The 14,566-nt window shown below is 39.5% G+C and overlaps 1 pseudogene and 2 gene segments (V, D, J or C); 2 read left to right on the top strand and 1 right to left on the bottom strand.

Moving 5' to 3' along the window:
* Positions 1-5,333: 5,333 nt before the first annotated feature.
* LOC125020413 overlaps positions 5,334-14,566 on the bottom strand; it is a 74,075-nt gene continuing 64,842 nt past the window's right edge. The window contains 2 exon segments of the V gene segment in view: positions 5,334-5,814; positions 6,515-6,552. Coding sequence covers positions 5,486-5,814; positions 6,515-6,552 — 367 coding nt within the window.
* The window catches only part of LOC125020414, a 25,139-nt pseudogene continuing 18,170 nt past the window's right edge, over positions 7,598-14,566 (top strand).
* Positions 8,558-9,403, top strand: LOC125020433. The segment is given in 2 exon segments: positions 8,558-8,902; positions 9,109-9,403. Coding segments are annotated over 2 exon segments (306 nt in total).

Here is a 14,566-nt window from a genome sequence, read left to right as displayed (position 1 = left end):
GCAGTGGATCAAACTCTGACTTCACTCTGACCATCAGTGGAGTCCAGACTGAAGATGCAGCAGTTTATTACTGTCAGAGTTTTCACTATCCCAACAGTCAGAATGTGTTCACACAGTGAAAAAGCGTCATACAAAAACCTCCCTCAGTCAGACTGAACAGAAACTGAAGTGACTGTTGCAGCTGGAAGCTACTGCAGAGACTGATACAGTTCACTGAACACACAAAACAGACGTTGGTTAAAAACTTCATACACATCATAATCTGCATTTTTCAAGATGGAATTTATTTGTTATTTAATAATAAGTGATTTAAAATATGTCCTAGAAATAGCTGAGAGTAATTTTTGTTTTAAAATGTTCAGAGGTTCATTGTTCCGTTATCTGCTCTGACTGGATCAGAAACCTTTTAGATCAGAGGTCTTCAACATTTTTCAGGTCAAGGACCCAAACTGATGAGAGATTAAGTAGAGACCTCCTACCTACTATAGGTGTTATATATTAAAACAACAAAAGGTGCTGCAATCAAGGCGGGTAAATCCAAAAAACACAAAACGTAGATACCTGACTAGGGGAAAAAGACTAGGAGACAAAAACCACAGGAACATGAGGCATGGAAGTAACACAAGACAGAAACATGGCCAGGAAACAACACAATGACGCAACAAAGAACAAAGGGAAGGCAGGGCTATGAATACACACAGGGGCAGAGGGATGAGGTGAGACAGATCAGGACAATCAGACGGGGAGAAACCAACGAGTAATCAAGGACACATGAGGAAACACAACAGACAGGAAATCAAGAAACTCAAAACATGACACAGAGACACACAATCATGACACTAGTGCTATTTATAAATATATGTTGTCATCATTTTGCATTCAGTATTAGCTATTCAAATAATACAGGTTCAAATTTCAGACGTGCAACAGTAGGGAGACTGTGCAACTGCCATAAACATATGTACCTTCACCTTTTAACAGCTAAATGTAGCAGAGACAAAGAGTCACAGAAACATTTAGGCCTCAGTAGTTGGTTGATGGGAGCGAGCTGCACTGTTAGCTTCTCTTCTCTGTGTCTGGATCACATCTGGGGACTGAACAGACTCTTGGCCAAATGCAGGGAACATGACAAAATCAGGGTTTAATACGCAGCCTCGTGATTGGATCAGCAATGACAGGGGCGGGGCCTACTGTGTGCAGGAGGCTTAGATTGACAGGTCTAGTGTGGCGCTCTGTGAGAAATGGTGACTGTTGAAGTGAAGTCCTGACTGAAAGACAACCTCCATTTATCCCGTCACTAAAATATTTATGATTCATGTTGATGTGGATTTAAACTCATTTAATTTTGTGGGAAATTAATTAAAATATATATTAAACTTCTAATCACCAAAATATTCTGTGACTCGCCTACAGTACCCCTGCAGACCTCCTAGGGATCACGGACCCCCTGTTGAAGACCTATGATTTAGAGTTATGAGACGTTCAGATTGATTGAGACTAAAATATCTGGACGTTGACTTTGTTTCACTGAGTTTATCAACAGGATTCTGGATAGAGATAGAAATGATGGAACCTTACACTTCCTTTACTCAGTCACAAACTGTTTGATTATCTCAGTTTTTCTCCTCATCACTGAAAATGATAGAAAAGAGTCGACATGAGAAGAAGTGAGTTGATGAGCAGATCTTTATTATTCAGAAGCAGTGAAACAACATTGAAACACAGCAAGAAGCCAGTAAATCCTGTTATTGGAAGATGTGAAAGAAAAGCCAGAGAGCAGAGAGAGAGTGAAAGCAGTGTGAGAGTCCCAGTGAGTCAGGTCAGGACTGGGAACACTGGTCTCTCCTCAGTGTCTCTGAGAGCGGAGTCTGGGAGCCCTGGCTGGCCTCACAGGTCACAGAGACCACCTTCCTCCACTGGTCTGCAGGGAGCCTCAGGGTGCTGCTCCAGCTGTAGTGGCCGTCCTTCTGCAGCACCCCGGGGCTCCTGCTCTGCTCCCCGTTGCTGATGCTGCTGCTGCCGTCCACCTTCCAGGACAGACTCCAGTCTGAGGGGAAGCCCTTGTTGGCCAGGCACATGAGCGTGGCCTTCCCCTGGTCCAGCTCCTCCACAGAGGGAGGCAGCACCGTCAGGGAGGGGGGGACTCTACCCACTGCAGAGACAGAGACAGAGAAACTGGGAGTTTGGGTGAAGCTGCTCTTCAGTCTTTCACTTCCCTCTCTCAGCTCGGTAACCGTGGCAACGGACAGGCATCACTGGTGAACCACGGCAACAGACAGGTTTCAGGACTAAAGAGGAAACTAAGAAAGAGTCATTTTGTTCCTCTGGTGTCTTCATGTTTCCTCTACAAACTACTAATTCTCACTTTGACTCTTTCAACACATTTGACTTGATGAGAAAAATGTCACATTTCTGTTATTTTACAGGATCTTAACAGTTTCTAACAGAAAAGACCTAGATGGTGTCTGTTTGCTTTGCTTCATCAACATGAACATTATCAACTTCTGAATTCCACATTAAAATTCCGAAAATGAATCAAACTCAGACATCATGCTGTTTAAATAGAACATTGAGCTTTGAACAGATTTACATTTACAAAATATGAGCCGTGAAAAACTTTGAGAAAGATCCAGTGAAATGGAGGAGAAATGTTTTGTCAGCTGTTTGGTCTGAACTTTAAAAAGATTGGAGGAGATTTTCTTCAGAGAGGAAACTTTAGTATAGAAGTTAAAAACAAAATGACGTTAAAATTAAATTTCTTTTGAGACAAAATGTTGAAATGAAGCAAATTTGAGTCTGAAGACATAAAGTCACTCATTAAAGAATCACTACAATTAAATTGAATGTCAACCAGCAGAATAAATTTTTCAGTAACATCTACATTTATGAAATAAATGACAATAAATCTAGATTCAGGTAATGAAATGAGTCAAATGTACTTACAGTTAACTTCCAATCTGGTTCCTCCACCGAACGTGTACCACAGTGATACAAACTCATTGAGGCGCCGTACAAAAACCTCTGACTGTAGAGAGACACGGCTCTCTGACTCTGAAACAAACAAACTCAATAAACTCATTGTAAGATCACACAGTTCATGACATTAGTGGTTAAAGTGTTGAAAACAGATTCACATCATTTGGATTATTTTATTTATCATGAACGTTAATTAATACAATCACTATTATCATATTGTTAATTTAAATAAATAATAATATTTAATAGAAAAGGTCTTTATTAAATCCTTTCAATATGAATAAGTATCAAACACATGTCTATCGGAGATCATAATGAATCTAATGATTAAAATACTAATTTAATTTAACTCCAAGTGTTACACTGACATCTGTATGAAGAGAATTATTAAAAATATATCATTTATTTCAGTCAACCTCAAGTCAGAGACAAACAAATGAACACTGACTCATTTCTGATCAATATCCAAGAATGAAGTGATTGATCCATTGATCAACATCATGATCAGAGTGATCCAAGTCCCTGTTGGAGTGACTCAGAGCATTTCCATAGAGAGTGACTTTGCATCAGCAGCACCATGCTCCAGTGCTCTGGGAGAGTTTATAGTCCTGAGAGTTGAAGACTGGATGACTGACAGCTGTCCTTCATGACAACAGAAGCCACAGAAATCCTAATCATCAACAACATGACTTTGATCTGCATCCTCATCTGGACTCTCCTCTGCTGCTGCTTCACAGGTAAAGTCCAGAGAATCAAACTCCTCTCCTCTATCAACATCCGTCCCTCTGAAATGAAGCCCACAAAACCATCAAGCTGCTTTATGTTTTTGTCTCTGTATCCTCAGAGTCCAGAGGCCAGGTCACAGTGACTCAGCCTGGATCAGTGAGATCTGGTCTGGGAGGAACCGTCACCATCAGTTGTAGAACCAGTCAGAATCCAAGCTATTTATCCTGGTACCAACAGAGAGATGGAGGAGTTCCTAAACTTCTCATTTACTATGCTAGCACTAGAGCATCAGGGATTCCAGATCGTTTTTCAGGCAGTGGATCAAACTCTGACTTCACTCTGACCATCAGTGGAGTCCAGACTGAAGATGCAGCAGTTTATTACTGTATGAGTGGACACTGGATCAACAGTCAGCTTGTGTTCACACAGTGAAAAAGCGTCGTACAAAAACCTCCCTCAGTCAGACTGAACAGAAACTGAAGTGACTGTTGCAGCTGGAAGCTACTGCAGACACTGATACAGTTCACTGAACACACAAACCAGACGTTGGTTATAAACTTGATAAAGATCATAGACTCCTATTCATAAATTTTATTTAACGGTGACAGTTAAAAAGAAAAACATCTAAAACACATTTATTCATTAATTGTTAAAGTTTGTGTTATCATGGACAGTAGCAGATGTCTCTACTCATTATTAGTCTCTAATAGACAATTAGTTCAGATCAGCTTTCAGTTTATCACATCACTTCATCATTGTAATGAAGTAAAACCTTAAAGAGTCAGAATGTTTCAGTGAGTGTTAAAGAATGAAAACATAAATTCATAGAGAAAAACTGAAAGTTATCAAATGAAACCTTAATTTATAGTTATTAAATTTATCCAAAATGAGAAGCAAAATGCACATTCAGTGAACACATGAACACATGAGACAGTCTGGAAACTGAATGTGGCTGATATCAGCACTCCCTATCCAGTTCATTAGGTACCAGTTAAGCCATTCTGATCTAAATGATGTTGAGTTGTTGTAGAAACAGTAACACAAAGGTGGTGATTGACCTGGATGGTCATTGTGATGCTGTTGAACTGGATCGAATTGAAAGTGTTTCTGTTATTTAGCCAAGCCCACTAACTACAGTGTCAAAATATTAGGAACACGTGTCAGTTCAATAGTTGTACAAAATGAAAACACAGTTGACTCAACATCTCAGTCATTAGAAACTAAAGCTGAACACCACAACCTTCATGGAGACTAGATTTAGGGCAGGACTGATGTCACTAGTGTACCTAATGAAATGGCCAGGGAGGTTCTACTAGTGAGTTAATGAATGAAACAGTGAGATGACTGGATGATTTATCATGAGGTGTTCACAAAGGTTTATTCATGATTCCAGGAAGATCTGCTCTGACTGGATCAGAAACCTTTTAGAGACATGAGATGTTCAGATTGATTGAGACTAAAATATCTGGACGTTGACTTTGTTTTACTGAGTTTATCAACAGGATTCTGGATAGAGATAGAAATGTTGGAACCTTACACTTCCTTTACTCAGTCACAAACTTTTTGATCATCTCACTTTTTCTCCTCATCTCTGAGAGAAAATGATTGAAAAGAGTCGACATGAGAAGAAGTGAGTTGATGAGCAGATCTTTATTATTAAGAAGCAGTGAAACAACATTGAAACACAGCAAGAAGCCAGTAAATCCTGTTATTGGAAGATGTGAAAGAAAAGCCAGAGAGCAGAGAGAGAGTGAAAGCAGTGTGAGAGTCCCAGTGAGTCAGGTCAGGACTGGGAACACTGGTCTCTCCTCAGTGTCTCTGAGAGCGGAGTCTGGGAGCCCTGGCTGGCCTCACAGGTCACAGAGACCACCTTCCTCCACTGGTCTGCAGGGAGCCTCAGGGTGCTGCTCCAGCTGTAGTGGCCGTCCTTCTGCAGCACCCCGAGGCTCCTGCTCTGCTCCCCGTTGCTGATGCTGCTGCTGCCGTCCACCTTCCAGGACAGACTCCAGTCTGAGGGGAAGCCCTTGTTGGCCAGGCACATGAGCGTGGCCTTCCCCTGGTCCAGCTCCTCCACGGAGGGAGGCAGCACCGTCAGGGAGGGACGGACATCACCTAGGAGGACAGGGAGCACACAGCTGTCAATCAAACAGCAGACACTTGGACACCTTTACTTTGAGAGAGTTGGACAAGTTTCTGTCAGATGCTTTTTCTGCTCCACCACTCATTCACTCACACATTGTTTCACTTCCCTCTCAGAAAGCTCTCATGCATATCAGCACAGAGACAATCATCATCCACTTTGACCTGAAATAACAACTACACTGGAAACTAAACAAGCACATGTCTCAACATTTCCAAGAAAACTTTGGCTTCAACATCATCAACATGTCAACCATACATGACTTTAAAGGATTTAGTGGAAACAAGCAGAGAAAAGCAGCTCACTGCCACAAAATGATCTTCATGATTTAACAAACTGTCGACATGATTTCAAAGTCAACGTGGAATAAAAAGACATTTACAAATCCCTATCTTTATCTTCACTCTGTCCAGTTTGACTTGAAGAAAGTCAGATTGAATCCATCCTAACAACAGTTATTTTGATGTCACATTAGAAACTGATCATAGGAGGAATCAACTTTCATCCTTTCTACACTTCAAGCTTTGAAATTTAACTTTGACACAAATGTGAAAATCAAACGTGATCAAAGCTGATCTGAGTTAGCCTCCACGAGGAGAGAGAAACACATCAAGAGTAAAACAAGATGAATCTACAACCTAGTATTTAGTATTAAATACAGTAGAAACTTACTTCCAACTTCCAGTCTGGTTCCTCCACCGAACGTCCACCACAGTGATACAAACTCATTGAGGCGCCGTACAAAAACCTCTGACTGTAGAGAGACACGGCTCTCTGACTCTGTCAGACTGAACTAAACCTACAAGCCCTCAAAATTCAACTTTACCATTAAATACACAAAGAAGGATTTATCCTTTGAACCACACTTATGTTTTAGATTCATTGATGTGAGTTTGAAATATCTGATGTCAAATTAGTCACTTGTTGAGAAATAGAAATCCAAAAATATTACATGGAAAGATGTTTAGTTTTCCTGAATAAAAAGTCAAGGAAATAAAAAGAGAGAATAACTCCTAAAATAAAACAGATTTAAGTTTGACTTACTTCCAGCTTCCAGTCTGGTTCCTCCACCGAACGTGCACCACAGTGATACAAACTCATTGAGGCGCCGTACAAAAACCTCTGACTGTAGAGAGACACGGCTCTCTGACTCTGAAACAAACAAACTCAATAAACTCATTGTCAGATCACACAGTTCATGACTTTAGTGGTTAAAGTGTTGAAAACAGATTCACATAATTTGGATTATTTTATTTATTATGAAAGTTAATTAATACAATCACTATTATTATATTGTTAAGTTAAATAAATAATAATATTTAATAGAAAAGGACTTTATTACATCCTCTCAATTTAAATAAGTATCAAACACATGTCTATCTGAGATCATAATAAATCTAATGATTAAAATAATAATTTAATTTAGTGTTACGTTGACATCTGTATGAAGAGAATTATTAAAAATATATGATTTATTTTAGTCAACCTCAAGTCACAGAGAAACAAATTAACACTGACACATTTCTGATCAATATCCAAGAATGAAGTGATTGATCCATTGATCAACATCATGATCAGAGTGATCCAAGCCCCTGTTGGAGTCACTCAGAGCATTTCCATAGAGAGTGAATTTGCATCAGCAGCACCATGCTCCAGTGCTCTGGGAGAGTTTATAGTCCTGAGAGTTGAAGACTGGATGACTGACAGCTGTCCTTCATGACAACAGAAGCCACAGAAATCCTCCTCATCAAAAACATGACTTTGATCTGCGTCCTCATCTGGACTCTCCTCTGCTGCTGCTTCACAGGTAAAGTCCAGAGAATCAAACTCCTCTCCTCTATCAACATCCGTCCCTCTGAAATGAAGCCCACAAAACCATCAAGCTGCTTTATGTTTTTGTCTCTGTATCCTCAGAGTCCAGAGGCCAGATCACAGTGACTCAGCCTGGATCAGTGAGGTCTGGTCTGGGAGGAACCGTCACCATCAGCTGTAGAACCAGTCAGAATGTTTATTACAGCACCTACCACTATTTAGCCTGGTACCAACAGAGAGATGGAGGAGTTCCTAAACTTCTCATTTATTGGGCTAGCACTAGAGCATCAGGGATTCCAGATCGTTTTTCAGGCAGTGGATCAAACTCTGACTTCACTCTGACCATCAGTGGAGTCCAGACTGAAGATGCAGCAGTTTATTACTGTCAGAGTCTTCACTATCCCAACAGTCAGTGGGTGTTCACACAGTGAAAAAGCGTCGTACAAAAACCTCCCTCAGTCAGACTGAACAGAAACTGAAGTGACTGTTGCAGCTGGAAGCTACTGCAGAGACTGATACACTTCACTGAACACACAAACCAGACGTTGGTTAAAAACTTCATACAGATCATACACTGCATGTTAAAAGACATAATTTATCATATATCACAAAAGAAGTGATTTAAAATACTGAATAATCATAGAGAGGCTATTTTCCCAGTGTCAAATTTTATCATTTCCATTTCATATCCACCAAATCTCAGGCAGGCATTATTCACATCCAAAGTCAAGGTGGATTTTCTGACTTTCACTCCTATTTAAGAGATAAATCAATGATGACCTTTGACCTCAGCTTCATGCTGGATCACAGTTTTCTCTCTTAAATCTCATCAACAGTGAAAATGAAGACACAGATCAACATCATAAATGTTTGTGATCAGTAATCATTCAGTCATTAATATTAATTTAAAGAATAATCACAAAGAGAATCTTCCAGAACCAAGCTGTCCACAAGTCACTGGATCAGTTTCCTAGCAGACCATCAATATCCTCCACATGTCATGATGTGAATATGTAAATATGTGGAGTATTAACAGTGAGAGGGAAACAGCATGATGCCATGTGTTGTCCAGCTGCAGCTGACTGACTCTGTGTGTTTGCATATGTGTCCTGCCTCTCTGCTCCCAGCCGTTAAGAGGCCAGTGTTGATCAGTGGCTGTCCAGGCCTTTCACAGCCACTGACACGCCGGCAGCACAATGATGATGTCACTGACTCTACTGCTGGCCACCCTGGGGCTCCTTGTTCAGGGTGAGACTCTCTGCTGAAAACTTTGCTGCTTCAGGATGCAACCAGGTTGAGCACAATGATGGAGAAACACTGAAGCAAGCAGCATTCATCTTCTTCCATCTATTCTCCATCTTCAACAAATCATCCTCTTCTGTTTGGATCTTCATCATCTTTCTCCATGCTGGATTTGTCTCAATAATTCTTCTTATCTTTTGCATCTTTTCCAGGTTCATCAGGAGAAATCGTCCTGACTCAGTCTCCTGGATCTCAGTCTGTTCTTCCAGGACAGTCTGTCTCCATCACATGTAGATCCAGTTCAAGTATCAGTAACTACCTCCACTGGTACCTTCAGAAACCTGGAGAAGCTCCTAAACTCCTGATTCGTTATGCTACAGCTCGTCATTCTGGAGTTTCTGATCGTTTCAGTGGAAGTTATTCTGGATCTGTCTTCACTTTGACCATCAGTAGAGTTCAGAATTAAGATTCAGGAGTTTATTATTGTCAGCAGGGTAACAGCTGGCCACTCACACAGTGAAAACCCGTCGTACAAAAACCTCCCTCAGCTGAAGAGGAACTGATCAACAGCTGCAATGAAACCAAACCAACAGAGGTTTGAAAAATACAAATATAAATCATAAAATGACACAAACCTCAATCATATTTTAAATATTTTTTACAATATTTTTGATGTTGTTATGAACATATTAATTCTAGTTTTACACATGACTGCTTTTCATCTATTTTTCTTTTATTATTGTTTCTTTACCACAAGTGCAATAATTCTAGTGCAATAACCTAATGTGTACTTTTAAATTTATTTATATATTTCTTCATTTTTTCTTACTTTTACAAAGTATTTATGTTTTGTAGAATAATAGTTTTAATTTTCAAAATGTTTTCCTCTATTTTTAAACACTTTTTGTACCTGTGCAAATGGAAATAAAGTCTATTCTATTCTATTCTATTCTATTCTATTCTATTCTATTCTATTCTATTCTATTCTATTCATCTCACTTTAACACATGAAAACTGTTACTGTAACAATGTTCATGTTGTTTGTGGCTCTGGTCGTGTTCATCCTGTTCCTCCTTGGACAAAGGACCAGATACTGGTCCTGCTGATGGGTGGAGGACCTTCTACAGTCCTGTCCAGCTCTCTTAGAGGAACTGTCTGTCTCCGGGAATCTCCTCCATGCTCTTGAGACTGTGCTGGGACGCATCAAACATTCAGAAAACTTTCACACTGACTCTTGTTTCTCTCTTGGTTTGCTGAAAAAAAATAAACCCACTTGAATTCATTATAAATTTATGATCTTTCACATCACTGATCAGTGTAATTTGCAATGAATTGCCTTTTTTTCTCAGCCGCTTCATCGTAAGAAAGTCTGCTGGGTCTTTTAATGGTCGCGACGTTCTGTCAAGGAATTGTAGGATTTAAAGGAGGACCCAAGTGCAGGACAAATGATGAGGCAGGGGATTCAGGAAAACGGTTATTCTTTTAATAACAAACAAAAATCAAACAGAAGGTGCTGCAGACAACCAGGCAAATCTAAAGACAAAAATTAACTGAAGAAACATGGCTCGAAAATCCACAACACAGAAACACGGCAAGGAAACAACAGAGGATGAGAACAAGTCCAGGAGACAACACGAGAAGGAACACATCGACCTGACAGTGAACAAAAGGACAAGACACGGGTTAAACTAATGAGGGCAATCACACCAGGAGAAACCAATAAGCAATCAAGGACACATGATGTGTTCTCTCCCAACAATATGACTAGGGCAAACCTGAGGAGAGGAATCAAAGCTACAGAGGAGCATTTTAAAAAAGTGTAGGACAATTTGAAACATTACAACCCACAGAGTATATGACAGAGAACAGAACAAGATCAGCAACAACAAGAGAAGAGAGCTGATACTATGGTTCACACCAAATAAGTCCCTGTTGGAGTCACTCAGAGCATTTCCATAGAGAGTGACTTTGCATCAGCAGCACCATGCTCCAGTGCTCTGGGAGAGTTTATAGTCCTGAGAGTTGAAGACTGGATGACTGACAGCTGTCCTTCATGACAACAGAAGCCACAGAAATCCTCCTCATCAAAAACATGACTTTGATCTGCGTCCTCATCTGGACTCTCCTCTGCTGCTGCTTCACAGGTAAAGTCCAGAGAATCAAACTCCTCTCCTCTATCAACATCTGTCCCTCTGAAATGAAGCCCACAAAACCATCAAGCTGCTTTATGTTTTTGTCTCTGTATCCTCAGAGTCCAGAGGCCAGGTCACAGTGACTCAGCCTGGATCAGTGAACTCTGGTCTGGGAGGAACCGTCACCATCAACTGTAGAACCAGTCAGAATATTTATAACTCCAACTGTTTATCCTGGTACCAACAGAGAGATGGAGGAGTTCCAAAACTTCTCATTAAATATACTAGCACTAGAGCATCAGGGATTCCAGGCCGTTTTTCAGGCAGTGGATCAAACTCTGACTTCACTCTGACCATCAGTGGAGTCCAGACTGAAGATGCAGCAGTTTATTACTGTCAGAGTGAACACTATATCAACAGTCAGTGGGTGTTCACACAGTGAAAAAGCGTCGTACAAAAACCTCCCTGAGCTGAAGAGGAACTGATCAACAGCTGCACTGAAACTAAATCAACAGAGGTTTGACAAATACAAACATGAATCTTTAAATTATCAACATATTTAGTCTAGTTTAATACAAGACTGTTTTTCATAGTTATTTTTTATTAGTATTTCTTTTTCTTCACCACAAGTGCAATAATTCTTGTGCAATAACCTAATGTACAACAAGATACTGTGTACTGTTAGATTTACGTATGTATTTCTTTCCTATTTCTTACTTACTAAATGTAAACAAATTGTTTATATTTTATAGAATGATAGATTTACTATTTAAAATGTTAACCTTTGAACCCTCTCCCCATTTTTGTTCGTGATTATCATTAAACCGCTCGCTGCAAGTATCAGTCAGAGCCCTTTAATCTCTCCCATTAACACGTTGATTTTCTATCAGTTGGGAGAAAAGCGAACTTATGCCAGTCTCTGCAGCGGTTAACGGGACACATCTGTAATCTATTCCATATAAGAAGTCCTACAAAGGTTTTCCATATTTAGGAGTGACTGTCACCAAAATCCCACATGATCTTCTCCCATTAAACTGTCAAAGCAAAACTAAGCAAGTCAAAGCCGATATTGACTTTTGGAAAACTCTCCCAATATCCATGACTGGGAAGATAAATGCAATCAAGATGATCGAATTGCCCCACTTTCTCCATCTTTTCCAGTCTATTGCATGTTTTATTGCACAATCATACTTCAAGCAGCTAGATTCGATTTTCATATCTTTTCATTTGGAATTATAAAACTGTTAGAATCTCTAAAAAACACTTATCAAAACCAAAGGATGTGGGAGATTTGGCTTTACTGAATGTTAAGGTGTATTATTGGGCTGCACATGTGTCTATTCTTGCATGCTGGAAGAAAGGCCCTCCTTCTGAGGCAGACTCCTGCCCTGCATGGTTGTGTACAGAAAGAATGGTTTGCACAAAACTTCATTGCCCGCTCTTCTTAACAGCCCCACTGCTGTTAAAAAGGCTTGCCTTAACAATAGTTCTGTATTTGGCAACACCGTGAGAATCTGGAAGCAGATCACACACTACATCAGGGCTCCAGGAACCTACTTGGACACCCACGATATATGAAAATCATTCCTTGTCACCAGGTCTGACTGATAGTGTTTTTGTAGACATTTGTAACATAGGTGATTTATACATTAATGGCATTTTTGCCTGATACACACAACTTGCAACTTAATATGACAACCCCAAATCTAGCCTTTTTCTGTACTTTCAAATTGGAAATTATGTCAGGACGCATTTTCCCAACTTTGAAATCCTGGTAGACCATGAGGCCCTTGAGGCAATAAACAAATTTGACCCTAAAGGGGCAGTTTGGTTCTTTTAGAATAAGACTCATTAGAACACAACAAGTATTAGGCATGCATGGAAAGATGAGCTGAATGTAGAATTGGAAGATGATGTATGGGCTGCATGTTTAAAAAGTATACATGATGGCTCTGTGAATGTTGGGCTTTGCCTTATACTGTTCAAGACATTACACAGACTCTGTTATTCTAGAGGAAAACTGCACAGTTTCTTTCCTGATGTTTCTCCCATTTACAACAGAAGCAAGTCTACCACTGCTAGATTGATACATTCTCTTTGGTTATGCAGTAAACTGTACACATACTGGAAAAATATTTTTCATTGCTTCTCTATGGCTTATGGGAAATGTTGGGAGTCTGATCCACTTGTAGACATTCTTGGGACAACTACCCCTTTGTCTTTTGCCTTTTTATCCTATTTGGAACTGTGATTGAAAAGAAGTTAACACTCCAGGAACGGAGGTCAGACACTGCACCCACATACAATCTGTGGTTGAGAGAATTGGCAAATATGCTTCATCTGGAGAGACTGAGACTTCACAACGAAGACAAGGAGACATGTTCAAAAACATGTGGGACCCTGTACTGCAACTGTTACAAGGAATGGGCTGATATGTTGTTCAGTGTGAAACACCTTGCTGTGATTATTTCTCAACTTACTCTCCATGTACAGTTTTTATATATGAAAAACTTAAATATGTGTGATGAGTTTATTGCCATGACTGTGGCCTTTGTTACTTATTTACATGGTGAGCTGTTCCTGTTTGTGTTTTATTTGTTAATTTTGGGGTGGGGGAGGATCTCTTTCTTATTTTTTCCCCCTTTATCCGTTTGTCCTTTGTTCTTTTGTCATTTAGAAAAACAATAAACATATTTATTTTTAAAAAGTTAACCTTTTATTTTACTTTTGCAAATGGAAATGAAGTCTATTCTATTTTATTCTATTTATCTCACTTCAACACATGAAAAAAAATGCTTTTGATTCAAATGTCTAATTACTTTTGAAATAATGTGTTACACAGTAAATAGTTTAGAGATTTAATTTTAGAAAGATCATGAAATACATGTTCATAAAATATTGTGACTAAAACCAAATTAGTAAAAAAAACTTGTGAGTGGTGATTAGAGTTGAATGAGTTGATAGTTAATGTACCAATGATCACATTACAGCAGCCATACTACAACTCATTTGGTTTGGAAACATCAAACCTTAAGGCAATGGCATGTACTGATGTTACTTGGTTCACACCAAAGTCCCTGTTGGAGTCACTCAGAGCATTTCCATAGAGAGTGACTTTGGTAGAGTAAAATGATCAGTCTTGGTCTTTGTCATCAGTGCTCCCTGTGCAGAATCTTTGATTTTTCGAGAGTTACTGGGAAATCCCGAAAGAAACACTTACAAAAGATCGGTATCTGAGTAACAAAGATATGAAATAGGTTTAATTTTCATTTTCACAATCTCTTCCTATGAACCATATTGTTCCATATAATGAGGGTTTCTTCATGTGTTGCTTTGTGTTTGCTTTGTTCTCTTTTCTCTTTGTGCTCTCAGGTTCTGCTCTCTTTTGCTGCAGCAGGTGATTAATCACACCTGTTTGCATTTCATCCTAAAAACAGAGAAGAGCATGAGAATTGAGAGACGTTATTTTGTGAAGCAAACTACTACTGGGCTGACTGTACTCAGATATGTTTAGCTTTGTGGTTTACTCTTCTCATAC

The sequence above is a fragment of the Mugil cephalus genome, chromosome 14 (assembly GCF_022458985.1).
Source record: "Mugil cephalus isolate CIBA_MC_2020 chromosome 14, CIBA_Mcephalus_1.1, whole genome shotgun sequence".
Taxonomy (NCBI): domain Eukaryota; kingdom Metazoa; phylum Chordata; class Actinopteri; order Mugiliformes; family Mugilidae; genus Mugil; species Mugil cephalus.
The sequence above is the reverse complement of the archived record's forward strand: the minus strand, read 5'-3'. Positions and strand labels throughout refer to the sequence as shown.